The sequence below is a fragment of the Halichoeres trimaculatus genome, unplaced genomic scaffold, assembly GCF_033239565.1.
Source record: "Halichoeres trimaculatus isolate MK-OKI-2021-1 unplaced genomic scaffold, fHalTri1.1 fHalTri1_scaffold_7, whole genome shotgun sequence".
Lineage (NCBI taxonomy): Eukaryota > Metazoa > Chordata > Actinopteri > Labriformes > Labridae > Halichoeres > Halichoeres trimaculatus.
In genome coordinates, this window is record NW_027437185.1 from 21,788,537 (window position 1) to 21,808,651 (window position 20,115).

Sequence of the window (20,115 nt, forward strand, 5' to 3'; positions counted from 1 at the left end):
TAGAATTAAAAGGCTGACATTGATGTGGGGCCAGTATTATAAAATTAACAAAGGCCACAGTATAAAGGAAATACATTAGACACAGAATATTAATGTAAAACAAAGCCTTCTAGTGAACAGAGGCAGAAAAAATCCTAAAGGTCATTCACAATGTTTCCTTTAACCATTATCTTCACTTATTTAAAAAAAAAAATTTTTCTTATCTTAAAAGCTACTTTACCAAGCTCTGGATCACCATCTGCCTTTGTGTAAATGAAACACACTAACAGAAAGCTGTTTGCTAATTGATGGATTGCCAACCAAAAATTGCTAAATAGAGGGAACACCGGCCAGAGTATTGCTGATTATAGGGCAAAACATTGGTAATTGATGAATCAACAATTTCTAAAGATGGATGACATCAATTATTAAGCTGACTATTTGTAGTATGGTTAATTAACAAGCTTTGAGTTGGTTGTGGCAGGTGTTCATATCGTCATAGGCCTATTTAACTAAAATAAAAGTTATATCTAATCAAAACACTTAATAATAAGTTCTGTCAACCTGAGTATGACTAGCCTAAAGCGACAATTACACGAGAAAATAGAGGAAATTTAGCATGACTGTATCTCTGACCACCTAAGAAAATAGTTTTCATCACTAACAGGTCTTACTGCTCTCTTGTGGCAAATAAGATGCACTGCAGATGATTTGGTCTATGAATCACTAAGCTATGAAAATAAAGACATGAAAGACATAAATGTTTTTGGAAATTTAATGACACATTAAAATCCTTGTCAATTAAGTATTTCTTAGAAAAAAGTTTTTCTTCACAACTCTGCATGCGTTAATTTAAATACAAGTGTAATTAACCACAAACAAGCAAAGCACACAAAACACATTACACCTTTTATATTAAGAGAGTTAACTTTAAATTAAAGGGCTTATACATGCAAAGGAACAGGCTGAGGCAATGAAATTTCTTCGAAGCACCACTGATGTTACATTCAAATAAAAACCTCCATGAACTCGTATTAATGTGTAAAAGCTGCAAATAGCTTGATAATGAATGAGCCTCACCTTAGATAAAGCTTATCAAAAAAGTGAATTAGACTGTACTGTTGGATTATTTTCTTAGCAGTTTAAACATATAAACATCTGTCCATAGAATCCTGCTTACTTAAAATGATGGTAACTACAGTGAGTTGACCTCTATGATCTGCTGCAGGATGCTATCCACATCACTGGTCTCCATACTGATGCCAGCCAGGTCCAGCTGAGGCAGGAGGGCCGTGAGAAGCATTACCACGTTCTTTCGGATGCTGAGCAGAGTCTCCTGTGCAGATCTGATTAGACACAGATGCCTTAATAAAGCTACCAGACAGTTCAGCCACTGGGGTGAACAGATAATTAAAGTTTTGTATGAATGTATGGATAGAGGGCATGACTTAAACATTTCCGGACAGTCAGAGCTAAAAACCCCACAAGAGACTCATCATTTAAGCTTTCAATGTTTGGACTGGCTTTGGTTGTAAGTAGAGCAATTATGTCCACACACAGAGAAGCAGTCCTCTTAGCTGCAGGGAATGGCTCCTCAAAACTAGACTACATACCAGATTATAGAGAAGACTATGTTCCTTTTTCATGCGTCAAAGTCAGCAGCAAAGCTCATTTTCAGCTGTTGCTTTAGGGAACTTACCTTGTCTGTACAAAGACAGGAAATAAAAGTAGACACTGGATTTAGAAACATGTTTACAGCTCTCAAATAATAAAAAAAAACATCTGAAAAAATAAAATAATTACTCAGGCAGGATACCTAGTTTTCAACCAGAAAACTAATATAAGCATGATACTGATGCAAACCCTGTCTAAACAGATGAATGCCCTGTACTGTGCCACAAAAATACCTCACCTGCTTTCTTCACAGGACTCGCTGTCATTGATCTTGCCCTGAGTGTCTGTCTTCTCCTTTCTGCCTCTGTTCTGTTCAGGCTGCTCTTTGGACCCACACAGAGCTTTCTGACCCTGGAACAGGGGACCCTGAAGTCTTGGAGCCTGGCCCAGACTGCTGGATGAGGAGGTCTAATGAGAGAACAGAAGAAGAATGGGTAATGCGTAAAAGTGTCACTGCTTGGTCTGATTTATGGACAGAGTGGTTTTAATTTAGGTTAATCGAAAAACAGGTGTAAGCTCTGCTGACCTCAGCCTCCTCTGTTTGGCAGCTGACCTCTCTGCTTGCTGTGGTTGGTCCAACTTGATTCCCTGCGCCACTTTCAGACTCTGTCATGGTGCTCTGTGATATCTTTGTGACTTCTAGACCTAAAAACCTCCGAAGCCTCTGGGCCTCTTTTTCCAACATGGTTAGCTTCTGCATGTTAGCATCTCTGTCGCCCCCTTCTGGATGGACTGATCTGTTCACTGTGCGACTCAGAGGAGAAACCTTCACTGTTTGTTGTGTGGAGGAGAATGAGTGGGTCCAGGCAAGGCTGGTGGGGGTTCGCAGTGCAGTGTCACCTCTTTTCTCCCCCCAGTTACTGCTGCTGCTCTCCCCTTCAATCTTCTTAAATTGAAGTCTTTGTCTTTCAGGGTTTGTCTCTTCTGGTTGCCTCTCACCAAGACAATGCTTCTTTTTGGCATAGGAAAATAATGAGCCCAGTTTCCTTTTTAAACTGCAGGGAAAAAAATCTCATCAGCTTGGATGAATACAGTGCAGGATTGTAAACAAAGGCACTTTGAGCATCTTTGAGATTTGTTTTCAAAATAACCAATCATTGCAGAGGCATTACTCCATGTACACATCTGGACCAAGTCTTTAAAAAGTGATCAAGTTGGTTTAAAACTTGATCAAGTGTTGAAAATGAGTTGATAGGAGTTAAAATAATACAGGCACAGTCCTGTGCTTTTTTATGTTAACACCTTCATTTTGCTTTGTGTTACGCTTAAATTTTCAGAACTATTTGATCTCAGCAAAAATATTGATTCAGATTGAATTGTAGGAATAAAATGTATAATAACTTTAACAAATATCAAACGAATCAACTTTATAATGACTACTCCAGGGACAAACTATTTGTTCTTGAATGAATGAGTCACTGTTGTGACATGAAGAGTACTTCTCTTTAAAATCTTTTAAAGAAGATAAAGCATGTTAGTTCACAGTTGTGATTATAAAATATTAACCATTTAATAAATGAGAAACAAAGAATCTTCTTTTTTGTGTGGATTTTGGCACCCTCCTGTGGATGAAGTATGTCACACAAAGTTCCTTTGTAATAATTATTGCTGTTAGATTTCTCATGCATCAGAACTTGCATGCAACATACCCCACCTCAATAAGTTTGGGTTCTCCTCCTCTGTTTCCACGTCCCTCCATTTGTCTCCCTCTTCATCCTGAGCTTGTTTTGGTCTGTCTTTGGTCTTAATAACTGTCTCCTTTCTGGCAGGTTCCTGTTGTGTGTGTGAGATTTCATCTGTAGCTGTGCTCTGTGTCATTGTAGTATCACCCCCTGTGTGTGCGTCTGTGAGATAATCAGCCCTTAAATCTGTGTCTGTCTCATCTGGTTTCAGTGTGTTTTCCTCTGTGTGGCGTCTCTCTGTTGTTCTTTGGTGCTGAGGTGTGTGCGTGGACTGGCTCGGCTCTGATGAACAGCGTGAGAGGGTTTGATGTTTAGCTTCTCGATCTTGGGCGGTGCACACCTGCAGGACAAAAGACAAATTACACTTAGACCGGAAATCTCTATTCAACGGTGCTAAAGCATAGGTAACTTAATAAATTAAAAGAACAAACCTCAAAAGACCTCTCTCGTTTTCTGCCTTTTTGGGGCTCCCTAAAAACACAGAGACAAAAGAGCAGACAGGTATAAAGCATCTTTGACTTTTAGTGAATACTTCTCTGTCCTGATTTGATGGTGTTTCTGTTCATCTTTTTTAAATATTCATCAACAAAAAGAAGAAATAGGATTGAGTGGCAAAGGACACAGTTGCAGGATATATGCAGCACACACTGGCCGTGCAGAAGTCTGCAGTCCTGTTTCCACCAAGCAGTCAGGTGTAGATCAGAACAGTTTGGTACGGGTTGGCTCGGTTTGCGTTTCCACAGCCAAATGTGCCCCCTTGTAGTAGGCAACGTGTAAGCCAGGTGCTGATAGCTGTATCACTTAAATAGTAGCATGCTGGCATAGCAGTGCAACACAGTGTACCCTGCAAATGGGTTCTCGCTCTTTGTTACAAAGCACAATCAGTTTTTGTTTCAGAGAAGGATGTGTGCCGTGAGGGGAGAGTGAGCTGCTGTTGCACGCTAAGTGACGATTCTTTTGACCAATCAACGGTCTGCAGTGTTGTAGCTCCACCTTCTGGGAGCGGATCAGTCTAGTCTGGCACCCCTATGGAAGGGTCCGAAAAAGTGGGATGGCTCGTCTTGGTTATTTAGGGATCTGTCCCAGGATTAGTCAGTGGAAATGCAGTAAAGGTGCCGAGATGAACCGAACTGAACCGCTTGGTGGAAAAGGGGCTTAAGATACCATTCAGGAATGAGACAAAAGTATTAGAAGAATAAGTTGTTTCAATCGCACCTCTTTGTTATTGCCAATTGCATGATGTCATGTGAAAAAAACACAAAAAACCAACAAAAAAAAATAAACGGGCAAAACTAGTACAAAAGAACCAAAGCACAAAACGAAAACTACTGTTTCACACTGTTCTCTGTTTTAAGCCACACAGTCACAAGTACTACTACCGGAAACAAGAGTGTGAAACTGAGAGGCCCCAAAACCCCCTTCTAAAAAATTGTGAACCTAACCACAAAGACCCACACATGCATAGAAAGGGTTTGAGCACTAGAAAGAAATGGGATTTTACTGCTTCCTGTGGTTCTTCTGGTAGCTCGGTGTCAACTGCTCCTCGCTCTCTTCTGCTTCCTCTGGTGAGGAGCAGCTTCTGAAACCCAGAGAGACACGGCTTTAAATATGACCAATGATAGATAGATCGATAGATAGATAAACTTTATTCCAGACTTATGGAATATGACAAAGAGAGGCTCTCAAGACCGCCCTGTAACAAGATGAAATAATGTCTCATTTGCAAACTACCTCTTATCTGAATTCACTTGAAAAGGGAAGGGAAAAAAACCCACACCTGTAACGTGGATTAGGGTTCTGGCTGCAGGTCCAAGTTTCAGGGACCTCTTTGTATTGACCCTCAGGGACACTTCGCCACTTCAGGCACTCCTCACACTGTAGCCATACAGGACCCCTGTGCACAAACACACACACACACACACACACGCTTGTAAGCATAAAAGAACACCAGAGTATGAATAAAGACTCCAAAAAGAGTTAATATTAATATTTTGAAATCAGTTTCATAGTTTAGTTAACTGCACACATGAAGCTACTTTTGTACCAAAAACTTTGTTAAAGACACTCTCTGTACGCTCTGCTGCATTAAGTTCACATACATCAAGAGTAATTGGTATCAAACTTGAGAAAAAAAAAAAAACCATTTATTTTCCCTTTCGGTTTGACGAACAAGTCTCTGCAGGTACAGAAAAACGACTGACCTGCAGTAACTGGATCATATTAATTATCCGTTGAAAAAAAAAAATGAGCAGTGTGACTTGTTGAACTTGTTTAAAATCATACAAAGTGATCTGAACTGTCTTTTTAGGTGTTACAGAGCTGTGTTACAAAGACACATTAGTGAGGAGAAACAATCCACACTCACTTGACAGTGTCCTGTTCTTCATCATCATCATCATCTCTGTCCAGAGCCTGAAACTCACGCTCTCTGGCCTTCTTCTCTGTCACCTCTTGCCAGTAGTTGTTCAGTTTTAGTCCTAAAGCACCAAGAGTGAGTCTATGGAGAAGAAAAAAAGAATAAGAGGGACTTTTTTAAACTTCTATTTCAGACATTATCATTACCAAAGCCTTAAGTATTTGTAACATATGAATCACAATATCTTTTTAAACAGGCATGATGCTAAAATATACATTAAATAAAGACTAAACTAAAAATGACAACTTTCACATTTAGAAAACTACAATGAGAACCCTTGATTACTCCTTTGTGATTTCAGGTTATAAAAGTCCTTTTTGTATTCTATGATTAGCACGTCATGTGTGTGTCACGTACCTGTACTCCTTGGTATATTCAAAGTCTTGCTTGTTGTGAGCAGGTTTGAGAAAGTTACACTCAATAACACCAATGACCCCAACTCCTGACCTTTGACCTGAAGTCTGTGAGACATTGGGAGAGAGATATAAGCAACAGTTGGATCCTTGAACACAGCATTTAGACATGTAGCGTGATCATTCTGCTCTACCTTCATTTGGCAGCCTACTTTCTCGTAGGCCTTAATGAGCCGGTTCTTGTGGTACATCATGATTCCGAAGTGGTCTCTGTTTTTTGGGTTCAACCCAAATGTCACCTTCACTTTGTCTTTCTGATGGATGTCAGTCAAGGTTATTAACAACACTGCCTGGTTTGCATACCATATTGAGAGGTTTTAACTTGCATATTGCTGTCAGATGTTGGGCCTTGAGGATGTTTTGTGGCTACTTAATCTGGTTGCGTTTTCACTTTTCATCATTATTGATCTAGCTCTCTCTAGGCATCATTTTGCCTCTTCCTTTCTGCGCATATACACACAGATTATGATTTTATTGCCATTAACACTGATGAGACCACATACAGGAAAGGGATACACTGAAGTGGGGCTTGTATACATCATGCTCGATGTGTTTCAGCCTTTTAGAGACCAGCTTGGCCAGAACCTTCGTCCCCCTTAGAATAACTTGAGTCCTCGGCTTCAAGTACAAGATGCTGAGGTAGGCCTGCAACAAACACAGGGAAATACATAAAAGCAGAGCTGACATTGAAAATATTTTACATTTAGAAAACCTGGACCTGTTGTGTTTGAATCTAATCCCATTTGTTATTATTTTATATCAATATGCTTTCTTTCAGTCAGAAGATAAAGTCTTCGGTGAGTGGATGTCAGCTTTTTGAAAGGACACCACTTCGTCATATCTCCTATTAATAATACCTATCATGCTAATTTCAATTATCTACTTAGATGACATATTTTCCTCTCCTCTCACCCTGAGACTGTAGTGCATGTCAGGGATGTTCTGTTCAGTTCGCAGAGATCCACTGTTCCTCAGACCTTTCTTTAGCTCCTCGATCTGAATCTCCGGCAAACGGAAGTCACTCTTATCAGTTGTAAAGTCAATCTCTGGATTCCCATCTTTAGCCCTTCAGGGTAACACCAAAGACAGCACATATTTAACAGGTAATGACAAAAAAACAAAAAAAAACTGGTAACAAAAAAAAAATGCCACTACTGCTAGACTTAGTCTTTGAGGAGATCTAAAACAGCGCCGAAATGATGGTAGAAAGCTTCCTGTGGGTTTTAAATGTGGTTAATGTAGTAGCTGGTGTTACTGATAAAGATCATTTCACACACCATTTCTGACTTCAGTGTAAAGAGGAAGTAAAGCAGTCTGAAACGTCTTTCACACAAACAGACTCTTCAAACAGAAATGTAACAGTGACAGAGCCACACGAGCCATGATCCAAAATGGTCCTCAATTTTATCTCAGGTCCTCACACGGTGGAAAAGAAGGGGGTTGTTTTACTGCAATCAGGTTTTGCATTGATTTGTTTAAAGGCATGCTTAGACAAACAGAAAATGTGGGGATTGCAGGGCTGCCTGTCCGTGTTTGAGTCTGTGTTTGCATACTTGGATGGCTCACATGCTGTACATTATGGATACTAAAACAGGAATTTTTGTATAATTCAAACCAAAGGAATTAGTACAAGTAAAATATCCCTTCATCCATCCATAACCAAAACTCTGCATGAGGATTTTTTTTTACCTGCGAATATTCCAGATTAGTATCTTTGTGCCTTTTTTTGAGCTGATAGAGTCAAAGTGAGCATGTATCTGCTCCAGAGAGGTGAGGATAGAGTTTTGAAGGATTGCAGCCAGACTGGCCTCTGAGTCCTCAGTCACCACAAGAGACTGTACCACTGAGTTAAGGTCAGGACATGTGGAAGATACAAAATGACAAACATTTCCTCTAGCAACCTGTATGAAGAATTCGACCCTCCTGCTTTGTTTAACTTTGAAAGTTGTTGACAACTATTTCCATTTCATATGCGGCTCCTTTTTTTGATCCATGATCTTGGAGGTAATGATAATTGATGCTGAAGGATATTTGTTTGCTGGCTGAATGGCACAATGGGCACGATGACGGCTTGGGCCTTGATGTTTTCCAGGTAAGTCTGAGACAGCATCCCCACAGTCTGGCAGCCTCCATTCTTGGTGAAAATGAGTGCGTCACGGCCTAGACGCATAGAGCCTGACTTAAAGCCATTCCCGTACACACCGATGGCCTGCTGACTGGCCTTACCTGAGCCCTTTTCTGTGAAACCAAAGCTGGACACAGGTGACAGGGAGAGATGGTGAGGAGAGAGATGCTTCTATGTTGCAAATAAAAAAAAGTCATTTTAACTGCAGAATAATTATTCCTTATTATCAATATAAGATATTTAAACTCCAAATGTCAGAAACTTTTAAAAAAATTCACACTTTTTAAGGTTTGCATGCTCTTTTGGGCTTCATGTGTATTTTACCTGAGCATCTTATGCAGCTTGTTGGGGGTCATACCGCTGCCATTATCAGTGAAAGTCATACAGAGGACAGACGACTCTTCAACTACGTCTATCCAGATCTGCTTAGCCATCACACCAGGGTCTGATGCATTGTCTGCAACATAAGTAAGGAAAGTGATCATTTAAAGATGGATGTCGGAAGGAAGCTATTCCCTGATATAAACAAACAAGAAAATTGTTACACAGATTTAAGGTTTGAGAATGAATCTGAAGCTGAAATGGATGTTTTAATGTAAAAAAGAAGAAGAAGAAGCAGAAGAAGAAAACTAAGGTGTTGGGTTGTGTTAATTTCTGATGCATGTGCTGCTGACAGAATTTGTTTTAGTTTCCTAATGAACCACTAGATGTGATTGATTTAAAATTTGAGGACCCTTTAACTGAAACTATAAAATGGGTTGTAGACATCTGAAAATATTAACAAATCCGACCGTTATAATGTTACATCACATATAACCATTACCTAATGTTATCTTCCACAGGTAAAGTAAAAAACAACATAATATTATGAGTATTAAGAATAACAAAAATACTTTCAACATTGTTGCAAATAGAAATGAGATGAGAAAACACATTATTGGAAAGTGTAAACAAAAAACAACATCAACAACAAAAAAAGCCCCAACCCAAAAACAAATACAAAAAGTTTCAATTACCTTTTTCTAAGCTTTTCTTTGTAATTGTGCAAACGTGTAACCATCTGGGTTTTATACATAAGACTGAACATTTAACACAATACCTAATTTACGTCCCGTCTATCTGTGGAAACTCTAATAAAGCAGTCGGGAGTGGACAGCACACTCCCTCCACAGAGTCTGAGTGTGACCAGCCAACAGACAGCCAGCACATCCGGACCAATCAGCGAGCACACAGTGGATCAATGTTGATGTTGACTAAACAGAGACAGACGCTTTGCATCACGTGGAGGAACACCAAGTAATAAAAAAATAAATATGAACTTGAGTTCATTGTTTGACGTGAATTGAATTAATTTGCTTATATTACATTACGAGATTAAAACATTTGGTAGCATGACACTGATATTAACACTTTCTGACTGATGTGAATGGTAACAATAAGACGTTCAAAGGTGTGAAAGAGGAAGTCGAATTAGGCAATTTAAACATCAACGCAAATGTGGTGAGACACCCAGTCATTGTGCATGAAAGAGACCAGAAGATGCGACAGAAAGAAGAGGAGCGCTCGGGGGCTGCAGGTGCGAGGGATGCAAGAATAAGTCTTTAAAATATCACTCACCTATGAGCTCTGCCACCGCGCTGAACGGCCAGGTATGACTCGTGGAGTTGCTGTTTAAGAAGGAAGGACTCATCTAGAAAACCACAGAATCGGAGAGTTTGTTTCACTTTTCATTCCTCTATTCCTGCAGTTTAATTAGGCTACTCTCGCCGTAAGATTTAAAACAATTACTTAAAAAGAAATGCAAAGAACACCCACCGAACTCAAGCGGATCCCATGCTCGCTCAACCTCGCCATATTTCACGGACAAGTTTATTCCTCCGGGGTCGAGTGAATTTTTTATACTGCACGCAGGTACGTCAAGAGTCATGCATTATGGGCGTTACGACACAAACTGTATGCGGAAGTCATCTGGCATGCTGGAGGGTAACTACCGACAAAAGTTTTATTTGTAGTTCTAAACGAAAAAGCGAAATCTGTTTAATAAATTCTAGAAAGAGAGTTTATTTATTTATCTATGTATGTATGTTTTAAATTGGAGTACGTTGCTCAAGCGCACTCTTAGTTATACATCATGCTGTTTACTTATTCCTTTGTTTAGATTTTAGATTTGATCATTATGCATTGCATGTCTATTCTGCAAATCACCATATTTCTGAAAGACTTCCGGTCACATTATTTATAACTGTAAAAAAAAATTATGAAGTCAGTGGCAAACATATATGGCAGGGGCGTTTTTTTAACCAGACTTTTAGGGGTGCTTAACCCCAAGAGAAATTGTGACATAGATACCCACACGTCTTCATTTCAAAACCAGGTATTTTTCACAAATGAGATTCACAAAAAATTGACACCAAAAACTTTTTAAGGAAGTCCAAGATAGACTGTGCTTTTTTTTTTTTTTTTTTTTTTTTCTTTTTTTTTTTTTTTGCAAAAATCTATTGAATTTATACAAGAACTACTATTATCATGGGCAGAATAATTATTTTTAGGAGGTTAAAAAGAATGAATGCTAGGTTAAAAGAATTAACACATCATTGCATTGGTTATTTTAAAAAACATGCTACTTTAAAATATTACTTTTTTAAGATATGAAGTGAGCTATGCCCCTTTTATGTCTGTTATCTGTTATATTATTAGAATTAACCCACTGTTTACATTTTTAAGCATCTGAGTTTTTCATAGGGGTGAGAGTTTTTCCTTTAAATCATGAAATTATTTAGAGTTTATTTTTTAGCTTCCTACTACCTTTAATATTTTAGTGGAATAAATTTCAGTACACTTATAAACTGTCAGGTTGGATCTGAGCTCCAACTATCAGTATCAAACAAGACGCTCACATGATGATGATAACTAACAAACCAGACAACTGAACCTCCTGAATAGGGCACCACTGATGTCTGAAGCTGCTGCAGGAGTATGTAAAACTTCCTATCATTAATATTTTAAAATTGTAGTGGCTTGCTGCCTTGCTGAATGTTTCTGGAACCCATTGCTCCCTACATTTCCTGTGTCTGTGCCAGTTTACACAGTCCCATTTTGGGTTTTAGATGAAACCAGCTGCAGAGAGGGTTGGAGTGGGGTTCCTGAATGGACTAAATGGAGGAATATGTTTCATGAAATGATTGACAGCAAGTTGATCAAATAAATATATAGAATATAAGATTAACATATCTTCAAAATACCTATTGTAAAAAACACACAAATGAACAAAAATCTAGTGCACATAGCTCTGTAATTATAAATTTAAGGGTGCTAGATGTACCTTTGAGAGTGCTTCCCTGACTCCCATAGTAAACAGGCTACAAGAGACTTATAATTAAAAACAACAACAACAACAACAACAACAACAACAACAACAACAACAACAACAACATCAACAACAACAAAAATTAATTAAAAAACAACTCAGTCACTCAATACCACCATCTACTGTCAAAACCACGCAAAAACAACGGATTAGACCTGCCATGTTTTTCCTGTTGACCCAGCTGTCGGATGACTGCATATCATTCAAGTTTGTTTTTTAACCAGAAACATGCATTTTTCTACTGAAAACCATACAAGACAAACTCTCATGGTCAATAAAGTGTGTCAATGACACTCTTTTGGGAGGATGAGAGCAGATCTTTGAGTAGAAGCTGCCGGTCAACCCAACACAACAAATCAATCACAATGAAAGCTCTCATTACATATATCATGCTGACTTTAGTCCAGGTTTGACCTTTTCTTATGTCATTTTTGGTTTCTTTTCTCTCATCTTGCACAAAGGAGAGATGACCACTTCGTTTAATATTGTCCCAGAAAATCTGGTTCAGTTCAGCTTTTTATAAGATTTTGAGTTTTTGTCAGTGTTGTACCAGCGGGAAGGTTAATACAGATAATATAGCCCTTTTATTCAAGACTCAGAGAAGGAATCAGTAGTAAATGTTAAACAAAGTGTAGGAGGAGCTTAAGAAGATGAGTGATAATGCATTACATGAAATGTTACCATCACTAAGAAATCTTTATGTTGCACATTACAACACTGAAATGTTAGCTGACTTTTGCAACAGATGCTTAAAAAGAGACAAAATACTGAATGTAGTTAGTTATCAGGTGTTTTATTGACTTTAAACCATTTTTTTATTACAGGAAAAGAAAGGGTTGATATCAGGACAACTTTCTGTTGATGGTTTAAGAGCGTGAGTACAACCCCCTTTACACCATGCAACAGTTTAACCTCTCAACTGTAAGAGTCAAAATGTCAAACAGACATCTCTACTTTTGTTAAAGTCCTTGAAACATTTGTCTCTGCTGGCAGATGTGTACAGTTATAGAAATTGTTTCTGCAAATTATCACACCTGGTCTATTTCTGTTTCGATAATATGCCAAAAGTTGTGCTGAATTTATTAGCATACTCCAGGAAAGCTTATAAACTAATGGTTTATATGTGTGTAATGTGTGATTTGGCACTGCCTCCCCTTGTATTTCAGGGTATTAACACTGAGATAACTGCAGAACTTACTCCAACTTCTTCGCCCGCACACGAACACATTCTTGGAAACTCACTTTGAATAAAGTGTTAAAGATAAAAGCACAGACAATAAGAAAACAAGGAAAGACATTCCTTTTTCTGTTATCATCTTCTCCATTCTTATTGCAACCACTCAATCCTTTGTTGCATAAAAGAGTCCCCATCTTTGGTCTCCACTGCTGGAGCGTCCCAGTTTTTCTCTCCATCCGTTTACTATTGCAAGATAGTCTTCTTCAGAGAACTCCTGCAGGGGACAAAGGCAGGTATGTTTACACTAACAGCCACAGAACTTTGTAGAAAAACAGTACATTTGTGTATGAGTGTGTGTGTGTGTAGACATGTGGGATCCTACTTCAATGAATTCATCCTTGATGGTCTCAGCTCTCTGCAGCTCTGTCTTTATCACTTGGATGAACTGGGCTGTCCGATCTTCTGCCTGAACATTACAGAAGCCGGCTTCCTCGATGAACTGCATGAAATGAGAAAACAGAGTTGAAGTAGAAAGAACACCATCTGCTGGTAGTAAACAAAGCTGCACCACTTTCACCTTTGATCATTCTACTCCTTGTTTGAGGCACATGTTGCTCATACAGTTATGCTAGAGTATGAATCTGTTATTTGTTATGCTAAGTGTTGTGTTGGACAGTTTTTTTTTTCAAATCCTTCCTTTTACCTTTGATGAGGTTAATCTCTGGATATATAGGCTTTGTGGATTTATTGGCCTGGAATTTTAACAACTGCATAAAAGTTTTGAATAAAAAAAATATACATTTTGTGTTTTTAACTTTGAAAACATATTGGATCAATACCAGAGAGTATATTCAGAAAACCTGGTCTTAAGTGCATCTACACAAACTGCGGTGAACCCATGGCCCAGCACTGGTTTGTGTGCTTATCTTATTGTTACATATTGATAAAACTGACCAAAAGGTTACGCTCCCCATAGGGCAGACCAGCCTCCCACAAAATATTGCATAAGTTGGCTCTACTATGTTTACCTTGCCATACTGTGAGGGTGTATAAAGGATGTAGCCTCTCTGTTTGACGTAAGCTTCAAAGACTGGTGTCCAGGGCTTCTCCCCACAGCAGTAGTCACTGATTAGTAACCTTCCGCCAGGCTTTAACCATGACTGTACACAAAGCACAAGCAGAACATTAAAATATATTTAAAAAAAACAGTTAAGAAATCAATAGAATATATCTTGATATTAATACTTAAATATGTATAAGAACTGACATGGAAGCGTTTGAAGAGGGCTAATTTGTCGTCTATGTGCAGGATGGTGTCTCTGCTGTAGACCACATCAAAAGAACCTTCAGGAAAAATCCTCTTGGTGGCATCAGCCACCTCAAATTGGACCTAACACAGAGAGAATACTATTATAGATTGTTTATTGTCACACAAGTGTTTAGACCTCTATCATTTGTGGTGACATAATCAGGACAGGAAAATGTTGGGATTATGAAAAACATACAGATGGCAGATTCTCTGCGATGGCCCGCTCCATGGCGATGTTCACCATGTTGTCTGAGAGGTCAAGGCCAAGCACCTCCACTCCAAAGGTCTGAAACAATCACAGTCAAGAGTCCTTAAGAGCACTTTTTTCTCATTATTATCATCACCATTGATCATTTATTAAGCTAAGCAAGACATCTTTGCCCTAACCTTTGCCATATAGAAGTCACCTCCACCAATGCCACAGCCAACATCCAGAACCTTCTCCCCTGGCTTAAGGTTCAGCATGTCCACAAATTCCTGTGATGAAAGAAGTTTTTTTCTGAGCTCAATTAAAGCAGAAGAGACACTATGATAAACCTGCATAATAAAATCACTCCAAAAGGCTCATATCAAATAATTCAGACATTGTTTTGGATGTTTTTATTTCATGTTTTTCCTACCTTGGTCGTGCTGGGTCCACCCGTGCTGACATATCCAGCCCCAAACATCTTCTCGTAGCGCAGGATACCTGTGTTGGTGTACTGCTGGTTGTCCAGGAACTGCTGGAAGGTGCTGAATCCGTTCTGCGTGCCTGAGGAACGGGGAACTTTCTCCAACATCCAGCAGATCTGATTGGGATTGTTTTTCATCTGGAGACAGAAGACAACCGAGACATGACAGAAAGGATGGGATAAGACAGAAAGAGTGCATACCTTCCATCAGCTCCTGGTTTCAAATTGTCATTTCAGAGGGTCAAACAGCTGTACCTCAATATATGCTCGAACTTTCTTTTTCAACACAATGTCGTAGCCAAACTTTTGGTCCGCCTCTGTGTCCTCCACTTGAATGGATGTTACCAGGTGGCTGTATTGAGCCTCAGTGCGGTAGCAGGTGGGGTTGAACTCCCTCTTGGAGTCACCTTTGTTGTAGGGTAAAACTTAATGTTAAAAAATGATCAAGACCCAAAACTTAATACCAATTACAACTCATCATTCGTTCATCTGAGAGCCATTGAAATTCATGAAAAAGCTCATAGTTCGGTGAAATATTTTTTTTTCTCAATTTCTTCCGTCGTTAATTCTGATACAGACTTGTTGGGGTTTGATCATTTGCTCTGTACCTGACCGGTAGTTGCATGACTCTCTGAAGAAAAGACATCCTCCAGGACGCAGCCAGCTCAGCGTCTTTTCTATGAAGGCCTTCAGCTCCTCGTCAGTCAGATACATCAGCAGCCAGTTGGAGAAGATGAAGTCAACACTGAAGAGAGGCATGAAAGGTTTAACAATGATTAAAGAGATGGTGTGATGCTTTCCCATATTTTAAACCTGGATATACTGCAACAGAGATGGAAATCAAGACTAAATATGAGCTTATTTTCAAACTGCTCTATTCTGTCTGCAAAAGGCTCAAAAACTCTTTGTTTTACAAACATTAGAGATCTTCAGAGACTTGCTGAAATGATGAGGTCATCAAATAAGGATCTCCTATCTGGTCCATGACACAGTGGAGAGGCAGACCTCAAACTCTGAGATCTGCAGATAGCTCTGTCTCCAAAAGGTTTCCAGAGAATCCGGCCAATCAGTGGGAAGGAGGTTTGTGAAGCAGGGAGGCTTAAAGCGACAGCAGCTACTTCAAAGAATTTCAGACAGAGACTGAGATAAGTGTTTTCTGAAACACTAATATGACAAAATAGGGATTTTCTTTTGGCTGAAAACTATGTGAAAGTACCACTGAGGTACCAAACAAAGAGTACAGCTCCCAAACAAAACATAACCCCCTTTTTTAGTGTTAAATGATCAAGCTGTCACAATTTCCTACCCTGACCAAAAGACCTGCAGATAATTTGTGAGTTTATTGCTCTAAGAAAGCAGTCGTAACACAAACCTGTTTTTGGGGACATCCATCTTTGTGACATCAGCCTGGAGGAAGGTAACGTTGCTGTGGTGACCATTGTCTTGCCTGTTCCTCTCCACAAAACTGTCCATGAAGTCAACAGCTGTCACGTGAGCGGCCCTGGTCAACAGGTGGCTGGTGTAGCGACTGTTAATACATTTGATTGATTAAAAATAAATCAAAAACAAACACTTTCAATCAAGTTTATATTAGAAAAACTTCCCATGCATTTTCTGGTGCTTGGAAAAAAACAAGGATCTGTTATAGAGGTGTGAGCAGTCGTCTCCAGAGTAAAAACTTGTTCTTTAGATTCGCAGCTAGTGGCTTCTATCACAGACTGTGACCTTAATTTCTCCTTATTGTAACAGAGGAGAAAATCTTAAGTTGACTAGAAGCACAGATAGAGTCTATGCAGCTGTGTGCTCACCCAATGCCAGCTCCCAGCTCCAGCACTCTGTATCCTTCCAGGCATGGCAGCATGGAGAGGATCTCAGGCAGCTCATGCTGGGTCAGCTCCTTGGCTCGAGAGTCCAGCATCATCTCCTCCACTGTGGCGCCCTTTGAGTGCTCCTTCCAAAACTCTGTCATGTTGCTACGGGCTGTTAAAAAAAGGCACCTACATTGAATATTTTGACAGGGGTTGATTATGTAAAGGAATAATTGTTTGTAGCTTTCTCAATGTAAATAAAAGCTCCAGAAACATTAAGATAGCAGTGTAACTGCATAGTTAATGCTCAGCTGAGCCTGAAAAGGGACAACTGATATTGATGGAGAATACATGAATGGCAGGCTACACTTGGAGGCCAGACCTAGTTTGGACAGAGTTCCCTTTAGAACAACACATTATAGATATTGGTTTGATTCAGTATTTATATCTGTCTTTTTTGGAACAGATCAGATAAAAAAGACGATCTGCTAATACATTTTTTCATATTTTTTTTAAAGAACCTTCCATGCCAAGCATCAATAAAGTAGTTCAGGATAGAAACAGATATTCCTCTGGTCAGTTTTTCAATAAAAGGTGTCTGTTTCCAGACAATCAGAAAGTTAAACTCCACACAACTGAGTTAGACACAAACACGTCTGTCACATGGATTAACCATTGGTCAGGATGCCACAGGGCAGCAGAAACTTGTAACACAGCTCTGTGGCACATGCACCACACCTCCACTGTACATATTCAAACAAATCCAGCAACTCATGGTACACACTTATTCAACAACAAAATTTCTGTCATCTCGCAAACTTCTGCCGTATTTTCCACGTCAGGGACACAACAGGTTTTACTGGCTTTGCCAAAAGGGAGATTATTAGCATAACAAGGTTACAGAATAGGTCTAAAAATGAAAACAACAGTCTGAAACCTTGATGACAGACGCTCCACGAATTTCATCATTTAACAACTTTCTATACATCTGAGAAGCTTCACTGCAAAGAAAAGCGCAGATCTCAACAATGTGGTAAGCTTCAGTGCATGATGCAATAATGTCGAGTTTTTCTAAACTGTAGTAAAAAAGTAGAAACTTATTTCACTAAAGACAAACTTTTCACTCACTGAACTTACCTCTTCTTCTTCTTTGGTAAAACATGCACAGATATCCAATAAACAAGGCTTAGCTAACCTGCAAGCAGCAGAGCACAGCACACAAGGTACTAAACTCCCAAACAGATATGGATGACTCCTCAAGTTAGGTAAACACCTTCAGAGTTTTTGAACTACCCGTTAAACACAGAGCACTGGGATGCCTGCAGGTTAAACCAGCAGCACACAAAGCGACAGGGATCATTTGACAGCTGACAGCTCAGTCAAATCTCTGACACATTCCAGCACAGCTTTCACGGCAGGATTACCTCCACTGGCTGAGTGAACGCTTTGAACACAACAATGTGTGGCAGCCCTTACAAAGTCCACAATGCACCACGCTTCAACACTTGTTTTAAGAAATCCACACAAAAGTAGCTCTCAACAGAGAAATAATCTGTGTTCACAGATCATACCTTTCTCCATGGTGGTCTTTGGTTAATTTAAACTTATCACTTCAGAAGTTGGTGTTAATGTTCCAGTCTATTGTAAAACGCACGATCTACTTTGTTTATTGACGTCTTAATTATAAGAGCAGGAGTGTAATTATCTCCTGAGGCAGAGTGCGGGCTCCCCCGGGTGTGGGGGCTTTAAATATCATACCGCGTGGAGGAGATAGTGGACAGGTAGCAAACGGGCCATTGGGATGCGTCCAATAAGAAGAGAGCGAAAAAGAGGGGAGTGAACCCCTGCGCGAACATGCCGTCCTGTGCGCTATCAGTGGACTATCAACAGCGTGAATTCCCCTGACAGCGTGGATGCGCATCACTCACCGAACAAAATCCTTTTTGAAAAAGTTACAGAAGAGGGAAAATCGTGTCAGTGAATTACACTCACTTTTTTAGCTTTGATTTGAGGGGTAGAGCAATGGGCTTTCCAGCTTAGATCTCGGCTCTGCTCATCTCAGTTGTGCTGACGAGCAGGAAATGTTTGGTGGCATGCGCAATATTGCGCAACGTTGCTGCCCGGAGCAGCCGAAACCTGCGCTCTGTTAAGGTGGAGAGATGAAGCTGCCTGTCGACTTCGGTCAGGATAAATGTAATAGTTTTTGGACTCAGAACGTCAAAAAGAATTGTGAAATGAACATACAGTTGTAAAAATCCAAATTAATTTTCCACGTGAAAGAAACATTTAACTTTAACTATGAATAAAAACACCTCCATATTAAAAATGCGAATGCTACACGTACAACTTGTTGTTATTTACCATTAATAATTAAGAAAATTCAGCAGTGTGTGACCTTGTGGGAGACCTTTTCATTCATGTGCACAGATTTCATCATTTCCTGTTGATGTGTAGGGGTGGCCCCAGAGGTGAACCAGACATGATGTTAATAAAAAGGTCAGGGTGACAGAGCTACTCTGTCACCCTGACCTTCCTTCATGCTAATAAGATCACATTCAAGTTTCCATGTTGTAATTAATAATTAATAAAGCCACTATTTCAGCTAACTTTTTATAATAATTTGATGATTTAAACAAAATAACCCATAAAGTATCAGTTGTAATAGAGTACACTTTATTAGAGTCAATAAAAGGAGTCAGCTACCTTGGACTAAATCATCTGTAATTACATGTGAAAAATTAACAACCTGTCAACCCGTTGTTCTCAGCAATGACAGACTGATCTATAAAACATCTGTAGACTATTTCTCAGTAAATGTTAAATAATACATTTTTTTTCTCAGTGTGTCTAATGAAACATGGGTGTTCAGGGCTATCTTACTGCGGCTGAGAAGATCCCCGGGTTTAAAAAATAGGGGATGAATCATTAATACACAAAGAGAGAGACCGAGAGCAGCTTGCTCTTCCTGCCTATGATTCTCTCCTCTGAGTATCACAGTGTCAGTGAGTTTTAACTAACCCAGCTTCACTGTGTCTGCGCTTGAGTTTCATATTCTCCTCGTTCTTTTCCTTCCTAGTTTTGCTAAGAAAACTTTAGGAGGCACACAACAACTCAATTGGCTACATTAAAAAAATGTTAAATTAAGTCCTAATAAACCTCATGGTGGTTTCTCCTGAGGGCAAGCTGCTGTCATGTGGTGTTATTTGTCCAGGTTTTTTGTGGCATATTGCAGGCCACTTCCATGTTATGCATTACAAGATCACAGTCAAAAGAAGACAAGAAGAAAACTTTGTGTCATGTGTTTAAATGGTCAATACTACAGTTTTGTCTTTGGACTGACATACCTTCCATGATAATACAACAATAATGAAAACTTTTAGAAAATTGGCAAGCTCTTGTCAGAATGATAGTGAACAGAGAAGAATCTGCATCAATGTTGTAGCATATTGTTTGAACCCTATTGTATTGCACTATATGGTATTGAATTACACTGA

At 39.3% G+C, this 20,115-nt stretch overlaps 2 protein-coding genes across 3 annotated transcripts; both read right to left on the reverse strand.

The window, feature by feature from the left end:
• Positions 1-1,006: 1,006 nt before the first annotated feature.
• On the reverse strand, positions 1,007-10,161 carry LOC141793684 (MORC family CW-type zinc finger protein 3). The gene is made up of 17 exons (XM_074674515.1): positions 10,105-10,161; positions 9,907-9,979; positions 8,614-8,746; positions 8,199-8,416; positions 7,854-8,001; positions 7,077-7,230; positions 6,681-6,809; positions 6,299-6,418; positions 6,109-6,212; positions 5,701-5,832; positions 5,113-5,229; positions 4,837-4,914; positions 3,767-3,806; positions 3,308-3,675; positions 2,180-2,648; positions 1,892-2,061; positions 1,007-1,325 (listed from the first exon to the last, which is right to left on the reverse strand). Exons 1-17 carry the CDS (start codon positions 10,141-10,143, stop codon positions 1,175-1,177), a joined length of 2,643 nt encoding a protein of 880 aa, XP_074530616.1. The 5' UTR covers positions 10,144-10,161; the 3' UTR covers positions 1,007-1,174.
• Positions 10,162-12,452: 2,291 nt separating this feature from the next.
• Positions 12,453-18,691, reverse strand: pmt (phosphoethanolamine methyltransferase). 2 transcript variants are annotated; one of them, XM_074674434.1, is made up of 12 exons: positions 18,614-18,691; positions 16,622-16,793; positions 16,186-16,341; positions 15,422-15,558; positions 15,069-15,220; positions 14,763-14,951; positions 14,530-14,619; positions 14,339-14,428; positions 14,101-14,223; positions 13,862-13,993; positions 13,216-13,332; positions 12,453-13,107 (listed from the first exon to the last, which is right to left on the reverse strand). In XM_074674434.1, exons 2-12 carry the CDS (start codon positions 16,780-16,782, stop codon positions 12,997-12,999), a joined length of 1,458 nt encoding a protein of 485 aa, XP_074530535.1. In that variant the 5' UTR covers positions 16,783-16,793; positions 18,614-18,691; the 3' UTR covers positions 12,453-12,996. The 2 variants fall into 2 exon arrangements, with proteins under 2 accessions (XP_074530535.1, XP_074530533.1); XM_074674432.1 differs by lacking the exon at positions 18,614-18,691 and adding an exon at positions 18,193-18,286.
• Positions 18,692-20,115: the final 1,424 nt, after the last annotated feature.

What these genes read in the sequence shown, in the direction of transcription:
- LOC141793684 (XM_074674515.1), bottom strand. Translation starts at nt 10,143, where the DNA reads ATGGCGAGGTTGAGCGAGCATGGGATCCGCTTGAGTTCG. An exon ending in ATGGGATCCGCTTGAGTTCG is followed by an intron (nt 9,980 to 10,104) that starts GTGGGTGTTCTT and finishes GTGGTTTTCTAG; the next exon opens with ATGAGTCCTTCCTTCTTAAA. An exon ending in AACGAGAGAGGTCTTTTGAG is followed by an intron (nt 3,676 to 3,766) that starts GTTTGTTCTTTT and finishes TTTGTCCTGCAG; the next exon opens with GTGTGCACCGCCCAAGATCG.
- pmt (XM_074674432.1), bottom strand. An exon ending in ATGGATGTCCCCAAAAACAG is followed by an intron (nt 15,559 to 16,185) that starts GTTTGTGTTACG and finishes GCCTCTCTTCAG; the next exon opens with TGTTGACTTCATCTTCTCCA. An exon ending in GTGGACCCAGCACGACCAAG is followed by an intron (nt 14,620 to 14,762) that starts GTAGGAAAAACA and finishes CTTTCATCACAG; the next exon opens with GAATTTGTGGACATGCTGAA.